Consider the following 20,506-nt stretch of genomic DNA (forward strand, 5'->3'; position numbering starts at 1 on the left):
GGAAGAGTCTGGAAAATATAGACAGGAAATCCAAAACACATTGACATCATACCCTACAGTGCACTGAAGTCTGTCCCAAAGGCCAGAGTTTTCTAGAAAAACAGCAAATAGCTATAAACACAAATAAAACACATTTAAGGGAGCAGCTTTAACTGTCAAATGTTTTGTATATCTGTCCATCCAGTCCTGAGATTTACACAGTTCCGCCACACAACACAGTCACACAACACAGTCCTGTCTGCCAGAGCAGGAGATCTGTTTTTTCTCTGCTACACTTAAATAGCACCTAAAGTTCTTGTTTCTCCTCCAGCCTTTTGATTAGATATTGATAAGAGAAACAGCAGACTGATGAGATAATTTCTCTTTCACTCTTCTCCTCCCATCAGCATGCTCACTGTTAACAGATGAGCACTACAGCTCGACTGATGGTTCTGTGTGCTGCTTCTGCCTCTCACAGCCTGACCTCTGCTGCACTGAGACTGCAAGAGGTGGATATCTGGTCAAATTCAGGTACTTACACTTGTAGCACTAGCACCCTCCTAGGTAGGTGCTAGACAGGGGAAAATATAGTTGCTCTGTCTGCTTATCAGGGGAGCCTGATTAGTAGTTAGGCCTGTTGTATGTGTACAGGGTGTGATTCATCTGGGCTGAGGGAGTGTCCCCACTATATCCAATAGGGGAGCCTGTTGGACAGTGGAGGAAACCCAGCCAGTGAAACACGAGCTTCTGTAACTATCCAAGTGGGTTGGCACAAACAGTGGTGCATCCTGGGATACGTTATAAAAGCCAGGGGCACATGTGACTGGGGGTCTTTGGGCAGAAAGCCAGGTCCCAGGAGGAGGGTGACAGCTGTCTCTCCTCCTGTTTCCTGTGGATGGTGGTCACAGACAGTTGACCTAGTGGACCAGAAAGCGTGCCTGAACCCGGAGGTCCAGTGGAAGCTGACTGTGGAGGGGAAGGTAGAGCAACTTCTGGAAAAACAGTGTCTGTGAGTACAGGGGAGCTTGCCAAAGGGTCTGCCCAGGAAGGGGACCACTCCAGTGGCTAGAGTTAGCGGACGGGTGACAGGCAGTGAGAGTAAAGGGGGTGCCAAGTTATTGACCCTGAAGAGAGTATTCAAGCGGCAACAGTAATCTTATCTTCACTTCAGTGGCAAGGTTAAGCAGCGGGCTTGCCGCATTTTACAGTCAGTTGTCCTTAGAATTGTGCATAGTTACTATTTGGAGTATCCCACTCATCCCTTCTCCTATCCCAGTTCTAAATAAAATCTCAAAAACAAAATTTCTGGACTGATCATTGACTGAGCCAAGAACTTAGAAAACTTTTTAAAATGTAATTTTTCTCTCAAGAACTGTGTTTTAATGCTCAAGAGAAGTGTGAGGCCTGCTCTACAGGAGATAGGGAGAGTGGGATGAAGAATCAAATGCATAGTGATGGTTGCCAATAGCAACGGAAGAATCTGTCAGAATTACATATTGTCTGCCCAAGTGATGTGCTGGAGAGAGGGAGAAATGCATCTTGTTGCACAAATGGACTGTGTCTGCTTAATAGTAGAGGGTGCAAGTGTGGACGGAGAAAATGGCGCCCAGGGCATGTGGATCGGTGTGGCGGGGGCTATGTGTGTGCCGGAGCTATACAGGAAAATGTTGACCGTGCATCCAATGACAGCGGGACATTCTTCCAAAATAGTGGTCAAGTGGATGCTGTAAAGAAAACTGTTGATCATGCATTTGACAGTGGGACATTTTTCCTATACAGTATGGCGAGTCTTGCCTGTACAAGTGCTGTGAATAGGAGTGTCGACCGTGCAATGCCTGACAGCGGGACAATTCTACTACATAGCAAAGAGGGCCAGCTGGCTCAGAGTGATGGAGGCGCAGCTGGGGCCCTAGTGCAGACAAGGGTGGTGGATGTGTGCAGACTGAGAGGCACGGCCCGCTTTACAGTAACTTCCATGCAGGCTGAGCTGAGATGGAGCGGCATCGGAGGGGTTACTGTACCACGCGGGAAAGTGCGCGCTAGAAAGCTCTGCCTAGGAGGAGGAGCCACCGCCAATCTGGAGTCATGGGCGGAGACGCCGCTCACGCACAGCCAATCTGAGGAAGGAAGGAAAGTCTATAAATTACTTCCGCCTTTGGGTGGGGCTGAGAGGGAGACACATGTGTCCCCTTCCTCTTCTTCTCTTACAGAAGTGGTTGAGGGACTCACAAGGCACCACTTCAGAGTGGACTCATCTTAGAGGGCCGGCCCTCTAATCTTTAAAGAGAGAGACTGTAAAAAAAGAAAAAGTTTGCTATTAAGGAGATCCTTAAGGCCATCGGGCCAGGATCAGAATGTTCCAACAAGTTAAAGGAGCATACCATGGATTGTTTGGGCCAACGGGCCAAAAGTGGAACTGTGTTAGGCTGCCACCCAAAGGAGGGTGGAAAGCAGCCAGAAGCTTGTTTGGTGGGTATCAGGGACCCCTGAAGACATTGTTGCCCTTGTAGGTCAGACAGGTTGCTCGGGCTCCAGCAAGAATGCCTGTCCAAGAGAGACTGGTTGTTACAGTGCTGCAAGCAGAGGGGACGCTGCAGGCACTGGCCATTGGACATCGCATGTCTCTTTGACCTAAGGGCCATGGCCAAAGTAGGTAGAGTTAGGTTTAGTGTCACCTTGGAGGAGTGATACTGGATCTTTGTGTTAAGCCTGGCGAAGAGAAACAGGATGCATCCCTTAGTTAGGGAAGTGTGTGAGAAGGTTTAGTGTCACCTTGGAGGAGTGATACTGGATCTTCGTGTCAAGCCTGGCGAAGAGAAACTGGATGGATCCCTTAGTTAGGGAAGTGTGTGAGAAGGTTTAGTGTCACCTTGGAGGAGTGATACTGGATCTTCGTGTCAAGCCTGGCGAAGAGAAACTGGATGGATCCCTTAGTTAGGGAAGTGTGTGAGAAGGTCGCACTGCGGAGAGGATCTTCTCACCAGCCTTAGTTAGCAAAAATATTGCTGAATATGTGCTTTTGCTGAAATGTCTAACTTGTTTTTTCCTTACAGGATGTGTAGAGCTTGTATAGTGTTAAATAGGATGTTATACCACCTACCGAACAATCTTCTAATGCACCTGATGTATATGTATATTTTGTACAGTAAAATACCTCTATTTTTCCACATAAAGTACTATTGTATATTTGTTCTTCCTTTTTTCCCCTTTTCCAGGTTTGTGGGATACTCCGTGGATCTTTTTCCAGTAGGTATTTTTTGTAGGGGATGGCTGTCCCGGAGCCAATGGGGACATGGCTCATTTTTGGTGGGGGGGTGGATGTAGCACCCTCCTAGGTAGGTGCTAGGCAGGGAAAATATAGTTGCTCTGTCTGCTTATCAGGGGAGTCTGATCAGTAGTTAGGCCTGGTGCATGTGTCCAGGTTGTGATTCATCTGGGCTGAGGGAGTGTTCCCATTGTATTCAATAGGGGAGCCTGTTGGACAGTGGAGGAAACCCAGCCAGTGACACACGGGCTTATGTAACTAATTATTTAATTAGCGCAAGTATAGTGTTCTGCTACTTTCACACCTATATATGTGTATGGGTATATATACATATAAGTGGTAACATGGTAACAAGGTAACATGGTTAATTTGTAGTCTGTTTGGTCATTTGGGGTTTACCCTAAGCTTATTGTAGCTGTAGTTCCTTTCTTTGCTAGTAGGTGTCACTGGTACCTTTGGCATTCGTATGATAAGTTGCAGTAAAACAGGATTATAAATATGCATGCTTCTTCTAGCCAATCAGTAAGAGGTTTCTGGCCACTGGTTTATGCTGGGAGAGTATAAATATTCAGGGAGGTCAAGTGATTAGGGTTCTCCTGCCGTGACCTTGGTCTGGGGTGGGTGTGGGAGGAACCGCTGTGCTGGGTAGGCCTGATGCCTAAGGCCTAGCCATGTGTTCCATTGCTCTGAAAATAAGGGCCTGTATGCATGCATGCAGGAGCTGAGGGGAACCTGAAATGGAGTACCAGAAGCCTCTCTGATTGGGGCATAGGTGGGGAACTGTGGAAGAGAATGAGAAAGCATCAAAGACAGACTCATCCAACCAAGTCCTGCACTTTACTGTGAGTTGCTGTTGCAATTGGAGACATCTGTTTCTAAGAAAGTATAGAATGCTGGGTACAGCTTAAAGGATTTTTTCTGTATTGCTGTCTACCTTTATATTTTTGTGAGGAGTCTGCAAGTCTGCTTGTCTTCTTAACCCAGGGGTCATGTCCTGGGAAACTCACCCATGATTACCACCCCCCACCTCAAAAATTAAAAAAAGTGTGTGTTCGTGTATACATACCTTTTGAGGAGCGTGGGCCACTTTAGCGACTTGGTAACCGGTCGTGGGCCACAATGAGGGGAGCGGGCAGATCAGATGACAGGTCCATGTCAGCATATGCAGAGCAGACATGGACACAGTCCGCTCTATGGGCCCTCCAATCTGATCTGCCCAGACAGAAGGGGATGGATTCCCTTCTGTTTTTTTTTAGGAGGATTGAATTGGGTTCCTGCAGGTATCGCTGGCTGCTGCTGTCCCCCAGGCTGGCATGGCTGGTGGCTGCTAACTGGCTGTCCTCCAGGGCTGGTACTGCTGGCTGGTACTACTGGTGGGTACTGCTGACTGGTATTGCTGGTGGGTACTGATAGTGGGTACTGCTGGCTGGTACTGGTGGTGAGTTCTGGTGGTGGCTACTGCTGACTGGTACTGCTGGTGACTACTGCTGGTGGGTACTAGTGGTGGCTACTGCTGGCTGGCACTGCTGGTGGGTACTGCTGACTGGTACTGCTGGTGGGTACTGGTGGTGGCTACTGCTGGCTGGTACTGCTGGTGGGTACTGCTGCCTGGTACTGCTGCCTGGTACTGCTGGTGGGTACTGCTGCCTGGTACTGCTGCCTGGTACTGCTGGTGGGTACTGCTGGCTGGTACTAATGGTGGGTACTGCTGGTGGCTACTGCTGGCTGGTACTGCTGGTGGGTACTGCTGGCTGGTACGGCTGGTGGGTACTACTTGGGGGTACTGCTGACTGGTACTGCTGGTGGGTACTGCTAGTGGGTACTGCTGGCTGGTACTGGCGGTGGGTACTAGTTGTAGCTACTGCTGACTGGTACTGCTGGTGGGTACTGGTGGTGGCTACTGTTGGCTGGCACTGCTGGTGGGTACTGCTGGCTGGTACCGCTGGTGGGTACTGCTGGTGGGTACTGGTTGTGGGTACTGCCATCTGGTACTGCTGGCTGGTACTGCTGGCGGATAATGCTGACGGGTACTGCTGGTGGGCACTGCTAGTGGGTACTGCTGGCGGGCAGAGCCCCCCCCCGCCCAAAGCAGTCACCCCCCATGTTGAGGGCATGTGGCCTGGTATGGCTCGCTCGCCCCCCCCCCCTTCTTTCCTGACCTGCCAGGCTGCATCTCCGGATAAGGGTCTGGTATGGATTTGGGGGGGGGGCCCCACACGTTTTTTTTTTTTTATATATATTCAATCTCCAGGTGCCCGCAATTGTAACTGCAAGTCATTTTCAATTAGATTTGACTCTTTTTTTTTTTTTTTTTTATTTCATTTTTGCTGCAGCATGTTTTATGCATGCCACAGATGCGCCACTTTACAGGAACATTGAGGGCACCCCCCAGGCACTATATTTAAAGGAATTTTTCATTTTTATTGTTGCACTTTAAGCATAATTAAAATCACTAACCCTGAAAAAACATACCCCTTTTATGGCCAATTACATGCATATAAGCCTTCAAAATAGGCACTTTTGATTATTCCTGTTCTGCTCCCATTGACTTCAATGGGGTTCGCCGTTCGAACATTTCCTCTGTTCGGGGGTTCTGTTGTGAACCGAACAGGGGGTGGTCGACCCATCCCTAGTGCTGAGTGGCTGACCTCCTGTGTTCAGAATGCAGCAGGGCAGGTGCTCAGCACGGGACCCAGAAACAAGTGGAGATCATTGGAATAGCGCTGTCTCCATCAGCAATTTCCAGCTTCCAGTGGCATTGGCCAGGTATGTCAAATACATAGTTAAATTGGTCCAGTATATACTGAAAATACAATATCAATACCTGGAAATCTTCTTTACCAAAACAGTTTTTGTAACATTGTTTTATTCTTACCTCTTGATCCTATCTGGAGAGCTGATTTGTTAATTCAAGTGACAGACTGTATAACATCTGTCATTTGGGACTTTGCTTTTAGTTCTACTTGAAGAGCAATCCTTAGAAACTGCAGGTGTATTTTTCTTCTTGGATCGTGTAAGATGGGTGATGAATGTATATACTACTCACCATTCATATAAAAGGTTTGTCTTCAGAAATTGGAGTAAAGCCTTGAAACAAGGACCTAACACATGGTCATCCCATTGCCATGACTAGGTCTAACCCCTATTTGAAATGTCAATCCTTTATTTCCATTTGTAGAACTGTCTGGCTGTATTTTGTGATTTTAACTGATTTACACCAGGAAATGCTTTTAACCACTTAAGGACCGGATGGTTTTACCCCCTTAATGACCAGGCAATTTTGCGATATGGCACTAGGTTTAACTGACAATTGCGCATTAGTGCCCAAATAAAATTGATGTGCTTTTTTCCCAACAAATAGAGATTTATTTTGGTGGTATTTGATCAAATCTGTGGTTTTTATTTTTTGCGCTATAAACAAAAAATACTGAAAGTTTGATAAAAAAAAAAGATATTACTATTAATTTTACTATTAATTACTATTAATATTAATTTCTGCTATAAAACATATCCAATAAAAAATCATTTTTTTTTTTATAAATTTAGGCCTATATGTATTCTGCCACATATTTTTGGTAAAAAAAAAAAAAACAATAAGTGTATATTAATTAGTTTGTACAAAAGTTATCGCGTCTACAAACTAGGGGAAAGATTTATGTCATTTTTTTTTTTTTTTGTACTAGTAATGGCGGCGATTAGCGATTTTTAGTGGGACTGTGACATTGCGGTGGACAGATCGGACCCCTAACTGACACTTTTGAGGTGACCAGTGACATTACTACAGTAATCAGTGCTAAAAATATGCACTGTTACTGTACTAATGACACTGGCAGGGAAGAGGTTAACACCAGGAGCGATCAAAGGGTTAACTTCTCTCTTCTCTCAGTGGAAATGCTCTTCATGTCCTACCACTCAAGTGCTCCAGGGGGCGTATCTGACCAGGTCTGTTAGAATATGGAGAGGACTGGGCAATGTGGTCAGATTTTGGTGACTATTGGACTATCACATTTAGGGGCCTGTGTTGACAGGTTTTGGGCGTGTGTCAATGGCATCAGTTGGAGGCGCTATTAAGGCCATTCAAAATTCACTGACAGATGCATTAGACTTGCACCTGACCTGCTCTACGTTTTCTATTCCCATCGACTTGTTATGTAAAACCTGCTTGAAGCAAATAAAACCTATCTACACATTGCATAATGCTATGAAAGAAAGGTGAAGCCTCTTACTGTCCCTGTGATTAATCATTGTTATAAAATGTGCCAAAATAAAATTGTAATGAAACAGAAAGAAATATGTAGGTACTGTAAGACTATGGAAATGTAGGTTGTTTGTACAGTGTTTAGCTGACATTTTATCTATCTCCAGAGACTTCAATAATGGACACTTTCACCCTACTTCTGCCCAGGCCAATTTTCAGCTTTCAGCGCTGTCACATTTTGAATGACAATAACTCAGTTATGCAGCACTGTACCTAAATTAAATTTTTATCTTTTTTTTAGACAGATCGAGTCTTCTTTTGGCGGTATTTAATCACCACGTTTTTTTTTTTTTGTGCTATATAAATGAAAAATACAGAACAAAAAACAAAACATGTTTCTGTTTTTATTTATTTTGCAAATAAGTGTTCTTTCTTGTTAGACCAAGGTGTATTCAACTATGTTTCTTTGGTAAAAAATAATTAAATCAGTGTATATTATTTTATTCTGTGTGAAAGTTACAGAGTCTACATGGTATATATATTTGAAAATTAATCAATCCTGTTGTAATGATGGCCTGCCTAATTTCTTGAGGCCCTAAAATGCCAGGAAAGCACAAATACCCCTAAATGGCCCCTTTTTGGAAAGTAGACACCTAAGGTGTTAAGTAAGAGGCATGGTGAGTTGTATTTTGTTGTCACAATTTATTTATATATATATATATATACAGTGGGTACGGAAAGTATTCAGACCCCCTTAAATCTTTCACTCTTTGTTATATTGCAGCCATTTGCTAAAATCATTTAGGTTCATTCTTCTTCCTCATGAATGTACACATAGCACCCCATACTGACAGAAAAACACAGAATTGTTGACATTGTTGCAGATTTATTAAAAAAGAAAAACTGAAATATAACATGGTCCTAAGTATTCAGACCCTTTGCTGTGACACTCGTATATTTAACTCAGGTGCTTTCCATTTCTTCTGATCATCCTTGAGATGGTTCTACACCTTCATTTGAGTCCAGCTGTGTTTGATTATACTGATTGGACTTGATTAGGAAAGCCACACACCTGTCTATATAAGACCTTCCAGATCACAATGCATGTCAGAGCAAATGAGAATCATGAGGTCAAAGGAACTGCCTGAAGAGCTCAGAGACAGAATTGTGGCAAGGCACAGATCTGGCCAAGGTTACAAAAAGATTTCTACTGCACTTAAGGTTCCTAAGAGCACAGTGGCCTCCATAATCCTCAATTGGAAGACGTTTGGGACGACCAGAACCCTTCCTAGAGCTGGCCGTCCGGCCAAACTGAGCTATCGGGGGGAGAAGAGCCTTGGTGAGAGAGGTAAAGAAGAACCCAAAGATCACTGTGGCTGAGCTCCAGAGATGCAGTCAGGAGATGGGAGAAAGCTGTAGAAAGTCAACCATCACTGCAGCCCTCCACCAGTCGGGGCTTTATGGCAGAGTGGCCCGACGGAAGCCTCTCCTCAGTGTAAGACACATGAAAGCCCGCATGGAGTTTGCTAAAAAACACCTGAAGGACTCCAAGATGGTGAGAAATAAGATTCTCTGGTCTGATGAGACCAAAATAGAACTTTTTGGCCTTAATTCTAAGCGGTATGTGTGGAGAAAACCAGGCACTGCTCATCACCTGTTCAATACAGTCCCAACAGTGAAGCATGGTGGTGGCAGCATCATGCTGTGGGGGTGTTTTTCAGCTGCAGGGACAGGACGACTGGTTGCAATCGAGGGAAAGATGAATGCGGCCAAGTACAGGGATATCCTGAACAAAAACTTTCTCCAGAGTGCTCTGGACCTCAGACTGGGCCGAAGGTTAACCTTCCAACAAGACAATGACCCTAAGCACACAGCTAAAATAACGAAGGAGTGGCTTCACAACAACTCCGTGACTGTTCTTGAATGGCCCAGCCAGAGCCCTGACTTAAACTCAATTGAGCATCTCTGGAGAGACCTAAAAATGGCTGTCCACCAACGTTTACCATCCAACCTGACAGAACTGGAGAGGATCTGCAAGGAGGAATGGCAGAGGATCCCCAAATCCAGGTGTGAAAGACTTGTTGCATCTTTCCCAAAAAGACTCCTGGCTGTATTAGATCAAAAGGGGGCTTCTACTAAATACTGAGCAAAGGGTCTGAATACTTAGGACCATGTGATTTTTCAGTTTTTCTTTTTTAATAAATCTGCAACAATGTCAACAATTCTGTGTTTTTCTGTCAGTATGGGGTGCTATGTGTACATTCATGAGGAAGAAGAATGAACCTAAATGATTTTAGCAAATGGCTGCAATATAACAAAGAGTGAAAAATTTAAGGGGGTCTGAATACCCACTGTATATGTATATATATTATTTTTAAAAATGTTTTTTTACTGTTTTTGTAGCTTTTTTCTTTTTACAATTTTTTTTCTTTTTTTTTTTTACAATTTTTTTTACATACTGTCACCAGAGCAGTACAGTGTCACTACAGTGTATGACTTTTGAATAATATATTTAAATGGATTGGAAGCTTATAAGCCCAAAGTTCAGATTCAAAATTTACAGATGAATCATATAGGACCCAACAGTAAAATGGAGGATGATAGATTTAGTCTGTATTTCAAGACTAAACCAATACATGCAAAAACTGAGCTAATCAAATTGCAGAAAAGAAAAAACAAAGAAAATAATTTGTCACAAAACATCTTGCTTTCCCCATCGATTTTAGTTCTGGAATAAAGATTACCAATGAAACTATTTTCTTATTTGGTAAAATGTATTTTCAAAAGACAAGAAAACAATACAATGGGACTATCAATTAAATACACAAAAGTAATACACAAGAAATGCAGCAAAATATTCAAAAGCACTAAACAAAAATTCATTATACTGTATACCAGTTTATGCAAAAGAGTTTTAATGACATTCACGGCTGAACATATTTAGGGGCATATTTATAAAGAATGTGACATTTGTTTTAAATAGCAGTGATTAAATAATCCACTGTATAATAAAACACATTGATCAGGAAGATTCACCTGCAGTAAATATTTGGCTATTGTCACAATTACTGTCGTATAAATATGCCCCAGGTCAGAATTGCAGATATTAGAGCAGAGCCATATTTCCAATACATAGCTGACTTCCTGTGCTGTAATTCCTTAAAGCCCAACTCCAGCCCTAAAATGTTCGATTTCCCATCACTTTATGTCCTTGTCACAGTGGTGATCAGATATAGAGGTGTCTAATCTCCCCAGCAGTATCACAGACAGTAGATAAACCTGATCCTTAAGCCTGGTACACAGAGGCAGATAATTGGCTGGATCAGCAAGATCTGGTTGACTTTCAGTCCATGTGTACAGCCGGCTTCAGGTGAATGGTCATGCCGGAAAACCAGCATGCAATCAGTGCTTGCAGCCAATGATCAGTGTATTCTGGAGGGTGGGAGTCTCCCCATCAGAGAACAATAGCACAGCAGGAATGATCCCGCCATCCACATCGTTTGTGTGGATGTGGGTTCAGTCACTTTAAACAGCAGGTTGAATAAAAAAAAAACTGTGTGTGTACCCAATTTACCCTTCCATTTACCCTTCCATACCCTCTCCATAACATATTTGTCGATAGACAAAGCAGGGTTCTGCACTTTCCCATTAGTGCCCTGATCCCCTTTAAAGCCTGCTGAACTTTTTTTTTTTGTTATTCTCCTTTTTCTTCTCACCTTTTCCAACGTCTTCAGGCTAATCACATGATGCCTCTTTTTCTTCAGCTTGAGTGGCCTTTAATGATGCAGAAAGCGGTGCTTTCTGCACAATTCCACAGTGTATACTTAGCACCAAGACCATAAATGTTGCATTTGGGTGTGCACCCCCAAACCTCAAACACATGCCTTTCCCTGCAGCCTTAGCTGCACTGGACAGTGTATGAATAGGAAGTGCTCTGTGCTGGGTGGCTTCCTGTTCATTCAAAAACTGGCTTCAGCTATGAATGGACACAGTGAGCAGGTTTGCTCACTGTGTTCATTTAGAAAAGGAAGGGGCCGGTAAATTTCATATGTACTAGCCCCTTCCCCTGCTCTCCATCCTGAAAATCCTCTGCAGCAGCCAGAGAGAAAGGAAAGCAGGGAAGCCAGCAGCACCGTGGCGCGGGGAGGCCAACAGGGGGGGGGGGGGCTGGGCAGTAGGGGGAATCAGCACTGCACATAGTGATTACTGTGTGCCCAGGCACAACTGGCACACCCCCTGCACACGCCTATGACCATGACAAAGCCCTGCACTCACAGTATGTCCTTGGACTTCCAGGCAGAGTGATGCTGGACCTCATTCAACTTAGAAGACTGAGGACATCTTATGGTATAGAAGGGGTACTGTGTTGGGTAGCTCTAAATTAAAGATGAGGAGACATTTTAGAAAAAAAAAATGCATATATATATATATATATATATATATATATACCAGTGATGGCAAACCTTGGCACCCCAGATGTTTTGGAACTACATTTCACATGATGCTCAACTACACAGCAGAGTGCATTAGCATCATGGGAAATGTAGTTCCAAAACATCTGGGGTGCCAAGGTTCGCTATCACTGATATATACTATATTACCAAGAGCATTGGTACGCCTGCCTTTACACGCACATGAACTTTATTGCCATCCCAGTCTTAGTCCGAAGGGTTCAATATTGAGTTGCCCCACCTTCTGTAGCTATAACAGCTTCAACTCCTCTAGGAAGGTTGTCCACAAGGTTTAGGAGTGTATCTATGGGAATGTTTGACTATTATTCCAGAAGCGCATTTGTGAGGTAAGGCACTGATGTGAACAAGAAGGCCTGGCTCGCAGTCTGCGCTCTAATTCATCATAAATGTGTTCTATCGGGTTGGGGTCAGAACTCTGTGCAGTCCAGTCAAGTTCTCCACCCCAAACTCGTTCATCCATGTCTTTATGGACCTTGCTTTGTGCGCCGGTTCCAAATCATGGGGGGGGGGGGGATTATGGTGTGGAGTTGTTTTTCAGGGGTTGGGCTTGGAACTCTTCCATCTTTGTGGGAATAGTGTGAGGATGGCCCTTCCTGTTCCAAAATGACTGTGCACCAGTGCACAAAGCAAGATCCATAAAGACATAAATGAGTGAGTTTGGGGTGGAGCAACTTGACTGGCCTGAACAGAATCCTGACCTCAACCCGATAGAACACCCTATGATGCCATTAAAGTTCATGTGCATGTAAAGGGAGGTGTCACAATACTTTTGGTAATATAGTGTATATATAATTATATATATATATATATATATATATAGCCTGGAGTTGGGCCTTCAGAACTGCTATTGGTTATTTGTTATAGCTTATTTAGAGATGTCAGCTCTGTTCTTTTCACTTATTAGTGAGTTACTGACCTGGAACAAGTATGCAGCCATTTAAGTCAAAACCCCTGGCTTGCATGTTTATTTCAGGTCAGTGCCTCACTAGGCAGTAAAGATGCTCACCAGCAGCAGGATCACTAAAGAGACTATTCATCTGGTCCAAAGATGTCCCTCAATATTCCCTGCAATAGTGCATCACCACACTGGTTTGGCCAGTAAAAGAGCAATGTCGTAGAAGCAGGCGAGTGTTCATGCTTCTCTTTTAGCAATACTGTTGTTGGCAAGTTTCCACCAATTACAGAATCACTAGTTTGATGTGACCGTATTTCTCTCTGTACGCAACTTTGGCTCAAGCAATACATGACTGTCATAGCAAAATGGCTGCCAATCTGAACCTGCTCATTCGCAGTCTGCAATTACAAAGGTTCGATAACACAAAAAACTGCAAATCTGATGTTGGCATTATTGCTACCTACTTTTCTGTATTTATTTTCTTGATCAATTTTTACATACAAATAAAGTTTTTATAACAACATTGAAAGCTGCCCTTCCTGTATCCCCCAAAGCCACACCGAGAACAGCATGCAACAAGGTAACCTTTATTGAATCTAATAAAAAACAAAACCAGTAAAAAAGAGAACAGTATCAAAGGTGCGGCTAAGAGCGCACCACCAATCATAGGTCCGCCGTGACAAAGACATGTAGTTTGGCTAGAAACGTGTTCAAGGTCCCATGTCGGAACAGATTCATCTGGATAGTGAGGAGGAACTCCTGGGGCTCTGTGATTTGACGTTGGACGGCAACAAGGCCGCTGTGGGAGTTGTCGTTTTTCGCAACGAAATAACCATTCTCGTTCCCGCTGGTGATGGACAGCTGAATGCTATCGCCCATAAGGACATGGGAGGGGCCCATGCGGAAAATGTCGGTGGGGACAGGGATGTTGGTGGGGAAGGATAGGTGGTGGTATGTTATTCTCAGGGGCTGGCTCTGGCACTCACTGTCAAAACAAGGCATGCGCTCGCAGCGGCTGCAAGAAAAGTGAGAGACAAGAACAGAAAAGAATTAGTGCGCATGAAGCAAGCGTGTCAGCCGAGCAGGAGAGATAATAGACTGGGTGGTGCGAAGAACCAGTTTTCAGGAGCAGTCTTTAGGGGAAACTCTAGATAAAACCTGAACATTTTTTTTTGGTTTTGCCATTATTTTTAGAAAACGGAAGGAAAGGATAATGGTGTTACCAAGGCCAACTAGTCAAGTGTCAGGGCCCACTGAGACTGTTGATTAATGGTTGGCACATGTTTTGTTTAAGAGAACATGTCAAGTCTCTAATCAAATGAAACTGGCAACATATGCAATAGGTAACAATAACAGTCTGAGGCTGATGTAGAGGACTTTTCTTCCTTAAAACACGTACCCTGTATACCCGGAAGGACTGCAGCTCAGCACTGTCATAGTTCCCTGCTGCCTGTGGCCAGAGAAGCTTTCATAGTGTTCAATTACCCTCCTATGTCTTTCATTTTAACACTTCTCTAGTAAATCTTGTTCAGTTGTATTACTACACAAGTGGGTGCCAAATGCAAAATAATTCTCCCATGTTAGGATGGACCTTGAAGGTTTTGAGGATCATTCATCATGGTTTAAAGTGCTATATTGTCCTGAGTTCCCCTTTAAACAGTTCATGGCACCTGAACAAAATGAAGGTCATTTTGTGAAAGAAAGTACAGCCAGGTAATTGGCTAAGAGCTAGTGGCATCACTGGGTCTTATTAGTAAAAAAAAAACAAATGTCAAATTGTAGCAGTTATCTTCAAAAGACTTTTGAAAAGTCTCCTTTCACAGGCCATTTTGAATAAATAAAGGACCTCAGTGATGTCACTAGTGAACTGACAGGCTCCAATATCACCTCAGGCCGAAAAATGGCTCTCCGCTTCTGTCTCTAGGCAACTTGCGCTCTACAAGTCCAGTTTATAGGGATATGTATTAAGGTTATGCTAATTCATAAATTTGATTGGTTAGATTTTTAGATATCCCTATAACCTGACTTGTCAGCAGGCCTTAAAAACGATCAATTGGGTATTAATGCGGAAGCCACACCACCAACACACTGCGCAAATCAACAAAGCACACAAATACATTTTAATGCCACACATATCACAGGAATAGGCAGCTTTCTGCAAACCAGCTCTTCCTTAACTACCAAATGACTAAGAAATCCACAGGATTGCCAGGGTATTCAGCAGCCATTTTATTGTTCAGCAGCCATGCTACTAAGGTATCTTTGTTGACGATCAGGCTAACAGATCAACAATGTTCTCCAAACCAAGTCTGGGACTTTGGATTCAAACTATACCATCTCATGGAGAAGAAAGAATGTTTATACTTTATTATATTACTGAAATCAGCAAACGGAAGCAACCATTTTGTTGGTTGAACAATTCTATGCAATGATGCAACCTCACAGTTCCCTGAAATGCAGTACAGTCTTTCACTTTCTCATAGATAGGCTGAACTTGCTTTCAATGACCAAAGCACCTTCCTTCTTTTATAGGCAAAGCTATGCAATGGTTTTTAAATATTTTGCAACCAACATTATAAAATGCCATTAATAGTTTTTAATTGCAAGCAAAGAAGGTCAATAAAGCTTTTTTTTTTTTTTACCAAAATACGCCTTTGGCATTTAAACCTTTGCACTTGAGTAGTATTGCATTTGAATGGAAAATTAGGCCAACCTGTCAAACATCCAATCATAAGGATTAAAACAAAACAACTGCTTCAGATGATTGGATGTTTGAACTGACCATAAGGTTCTTTTTACTCACCTTCTGAATTCACTGCCAATGTAAAGAAACCATGAAATTATGGCCGGGAATTATCTGATTAATATGGCATATTAAATATTATTAATATTAAAGAAAAAGGTGTGGGAGCTGGGCATGTATCAAGGAGAATGAGTTCAGGCACCCTCGTCCCTTTACTTAAAGTAAACACAGAAGAGAGGAAACCCCCTATTTTGGGACTATAATGGATGCTAACTCAAATTTAAAATTTCAAATTTTATTTAACACATATTACAAAAAAATGAAACACAAATGAAAATGTGACAGTATTTCAATATACAAAAGATTATAAAACACTTAGGCGATTGGATGAATGTGGTTCAGATACTATGTAGCAGTGACATGAAGGAATCTGAACGTCTGGTCCTGAGAACCCAAAGGGTTGTCAGGACCAGACGTTCAGATTCCTTCATGTCACTGCTACATAGTATCTGAACCACATTCATTAATATTAAAGGGGCCTTGCCACCATGAAAATATGCCCAGGAATCCTCTGATTAATATTGAATATTAAATATAATTAATATTAAAGTGGCCCTGCCACCACAGGGTCAGATATACACAATGGCAACCCCGTAAAAGAAGGAGCTCTATACTTACCTTTCTGGTGGCTCGTGTCTTTGAACACCGCCACAATGCTCCCCAGTTGCCACAAGAATTCAAAACTCCTGTTGCACACATTGGTTCTTCCTGCTGTCTCATACGTCACTACAGGATGTTTGAGTTGGCAAGAGAAACCACGAAGTGCAATGGGGGAAACAGATATTTGGGCAGGGGAATGCGTGTGCTGGGTGGGGAGCAGCTTTGTAATGGCATTTCAAGACAGAATGTTGAGTATATTCTTTCTTCAGGCAGTGCTACTGCAATCATCCAGCAATAGATCACTAAAGCAGTGGTCTACTGCTGCAGAAAGAAGCTTGCCCTGCTGCATTAGCTCTCTCCTGGTCTCCATACCGAAAAGACATGCAGTGGCACTACATGCGTGCTACAGACTGCCATGAGGTCACATGTCTGCTACAGATCACCATTATGTCATATGCCTGCCACAGACCACCATGATGTCACATGCCTGCTGCAGACCACCATAACATCGCCTGCTTGCTGCAGACCACCTTGATGTTACATACCTTCTACAAACTGCTGCTACCGAAGGTCCAAAGTCCAGGAGCTGATTGTTTCACCCCCTGGTCTTAGCACTGAGCCCTGTCTCTCACTGAAAGCCTGTAGTGCCAAACAGTATTGCAGAGAAAAGATTCTCTCCCAGCACTAGCTATCTCAGAGGTTAAAAACCAAATCATAACAGTAGTCCTTTCATATCATCTTACCTGTAGTACATAACTGTACATATAGAGAAAGCTAGCTTTTCTCTTGGAATTAAAAAAAATGTTGGATAGAGTAAGAAAGGGTTAGGCTCCATGTACACGGGACGCTGGAAATGGCCGTTTAGGAGCAGTTGGGCGTTTTTTTCAGAAGCCCCTGAACGCAGCTTCATGTTATCTTATCTGTCCATGTACACATGGTCGTTCACAGTCATTTGCAGGCAGTTGCGTTCAGGGACTTTTTTTTAGAACGCAATTATTTGCGTTTGAACGAGTGTTTCCCGGCGTTTCAAACGCACAAACGCGTCCATTTTAAAGGGTAATAATTTTTTTGACCTCTAGGAACGGTTCTAAACGCAAACGCCCGCAAACGCCCGCTAAACGCGGGTGCAAACACGACCAAACGGACGTTTCAAACGTCCTAAAAATTCCAGCATTCAAAGGGACTTTTAACAACGTCCCGTGTACATGAAGCCTTCTGCAGTTTACAACTGACAGCTATACATTTTTGTAACTCTCATCACATTTTCTTTCAGTTACAGTGGTCACCAGGACAAATGGAGAGAGTAAACCTCTGCAGTGGGGACAAAGACAACAATATAAATCTTACAGGTATTCTAACATCTCCTGCTCCGTTCAAAATGAAACGAAATATTGGCTATGGATACATTTTAATGTAAAGATGATAAATTAGGCTTTACTTACGATTCAGTGGCTTTGCGGTAATTCTTGGGGCATTCAAATGACAAGCACCTGAACCCTCCCTGAATGTTGAAGCAAGTCTCCGTTCCTGTGCAGTTGTGTGTTCCTGTTACACATTCATCCACATCTGGGAAAAAAAGACAATATTACAGAAAGTTGTCACATGCAGTTTAGGTCAATAAATACAAAAAAAGGGGTTGATTTACTAAAACTGGAGAGTGCAAAATCTGGTGCAACTGTTCAAGGTAGCCAATCAGCTTCTAACTTCAGCTTGTTCAATTACAGTACGGGAAAAAAAAAAAATCTCAGAATCATACTTACCTAGGTGGATGCAGCATCGGTCGGATGCTGGTGCTGGTCCAGGCATGTGGGCGGATCCCGACCATATTATTATTAATATTATTATATAGGATTTATATAGCGCCGACCGTTTACGCAGCGCTTTACTACTTGAGGGTAGACAGTACAAATACAATACACTTTAATACAGTAGGAATCAGATGGCCCTGCTCATTAGAGCTTACAATCTAAAAGATTTGGTTAAGATCTTTTCCCAGCCTGGACCGACTCTGTGACGTCAGCCAACAGTGGGCTTCAGCTCGCTGTCTGCTGAAAACGGGTCACAAGAATGCAGAACAAACTGCATTTCTGTGATTCACAGAAGAAGTACAGCCAAACAAGCTTTGGCTTTGGCTGTACTTCTCCTTTAAAGAGGTTGTAAACTCGAGAAAAAGTTTTTTTTTTTTTTACAACCTGAAAGAGAAATACATAATGAGCTAGTATGCATCGCATACTAGCTCATTATGAAATACTTACCTTACAACGAGCCCCCGCCGTGCCGTCCGCTCACCTCTATGACGGGCGACATGTCCAGTCGCCCGTCTTCCGGGATCGCGGCATCCGGCCATCTGATTGGCCGGAGCCGCGGTGACGTCACTCCCACGCACGCGCGCGGGAGCCGACAGTCACGGCACGGGGCTCTGAAGGAACGGCACGAGCGGCCGTTCCTTCATAGCGCATGCGCCAGTGACGTCACTGGATGCATCGAAGGTAAATATCTCCTAAACGGTACAAGTTTTGGAGATATTTACAGTACCTATAGGTAAGCCTTATTATAGGCTTACCTATAGGTACAACTTGCAGAGGAGGGTTTACTTCCTCTTTAAGCTTTGACAAAAAATCTGGAAGTTGATTGGCTTGTATGCAGAGCTGCACCATATTTTGCACTCTCCAGTTTTAGTAAATTAACCCCAAAGTGACTACAGAAGGTCCCTTTGCTCTCTGAACACTGCCTGCCAGGGAAAGCATATCAATATGAAAACATGCACAGTATACATGGTTATACATAGTTCTTTACATGCATATATTTTCCTTACAAATTAGCTTAAAGTGGAACTCTGGTAAAAAAAAAAAAAAAAAATGACATATACTACGCAATCTATAATTTTATAACACAGTAGTCCCGCTAGTTTGATCCTGTTGACCCAGCCATTAGATCTATTGATCTTCCAGAGTTACAACGTTGTTCATTCTGCAGTGGGATCACTACAGCATTGTCACCTTTTGAGACAGGGTAGTCTAAGAAGGACATGTAGTTTTAGGCGGACTTTAGGTAAGCAACCTCTAGCTAACAGTTTTTACAGGGTATGATACCATTTTTGCTACTGCAACTTTAAAACCAAATTCCTCATTAATTGTTTAAAATAAAATATCTACACATTACAGAGAACAGTACGTTTTTTGTGTATGTTATTATAGCATAATTGCTGCTCTATACAGTTCAAAGTAGCCTCTACATACAAGCAAGTCTCCATCTAGTGGCCACAACTAGTAATACAGGAAAAAATTATCTACCTTGACAGTTGCGACCATTGGGTGCCAGCGTGTATCCGGTGAGAGGGCAGGTACATCGGAAGCTGCCAGGAATGTTATTGCAGCGGTATGAACAAATGTGGCCACCAGTTGGCAAAGCGCATTCATCAATGTCTGGAATGACAATGAAATCTTTTAATCAGATTTTATTTTCAGCTTTTGAGGGGCACATACCCACAAAACAACACAGACATTACAGTCTAACAATAATTGTACAGGTAACAATAATTGTAAGAGCACTGCAAAACAGCAGAACCATGAAAGTACAGGGGGCTAAATAAATAACAGATTATCAACTCATAATGGTTGATTTACTAAAGCCAAAGAGAAGGTACACTTTGCAAAGTGCAGTTGCATTCTACAAGTGCAAATGCTCAAGAGCTTAGTAAATGAGCAGAAGCCCTGCTGAGTTCCATCACCCAATCATTTGCAAGCAAAAAAATGTCCTCGCATGTGATTGGGTATTCTTTGGAAAGTAAAGCTTTACTTAATTTGCTAGGCTCTGGGGTAACTGCACATGCAAAGTGCACAGTCTATTAGGCTTTAGTAAATCAATCACACTTTGCACAAATTTTTTTAGTAAATGCAATAAAGATCTGCTTTGCATCATCCAATCACGTGAAAGCAACAATGCTTTTTTTTTTTTTTTTCTTTCATTTTCTTTTCACCTGGGTATTATTTACAAAGTGAAATGTTACCACGTTTACATTTACTAAGAATAAAGAGTGCAACTGCATCTGCAGAGCGCACAGTCTATTTGCCTTTAGTAAATCCAACCCTCAGAGAGCAGGCGTAGACAGTATATGCAATTAAAGTGGTTCTAAGGGTAAAACATTTTTTACTTTAATGCATTTCCTGCATTAAGGTAAAAAATTTATTGGTAGTAATATTACCCTCCCCCCTTATTACACTTACCAGAGCCCTCAGTCGATCCAGCGCTGTGCCTGTCTTCTCTAGTGGCGCTCTCACAGGTTTTGCTGAGG

At 43.0% G+C, this 20,506-nt stretch overlaps 1 protein-coding gene across 2 annotated transcripts in view; it reads right to left on the minus strand.

Annotated features, from left to right (window-relative positions):
- FBLN1 (fibulin 1) overlaps window positions 1-20,506 on the minus strand; it is a 138,134-nt gene that overhangs the window by 36,522 nt on the left and 81,106 nt on the right. The window contains exons 13-15 of one of the 2 annotated variants that reach the window (XM_082255077.1): window positions 19,506-19,637; window positions 17,655-17,778; window positions 13,381-13,824 (exon numbers count right to left, since the gene is read on the minus strand). In XM_082255077.1, coding sequence (XP_082111203.1) covers window positions 13,473-13,824; window positions 17,655-17,778; window positions 19,506-19,637 — 608 coding nt within the window. In that variant the 3' untranslated portion in view covers window positions 13,381-13,472. Of the gene's footprint in view, window positions 1-13,380; window positions 13,825-17,654; window positions 17,779-19,505; window positions 19,638-20,506 lie in introns of those variants that run through there. The other variant, XM_082255076.1, reaches the window with a different exon arrangement.

Source organism: Pelophylax lessonae (assembly GCF_965119305.1).
Source record: "Pelophylax lessonae genome assembly, chromosome: 4".
Taxonomy (NCBI): Eukaryota; Metazoa; Chordata; class Amphibia; order Anura; family Ranidae; genus Pelophylax; species Pelophylax lessonae.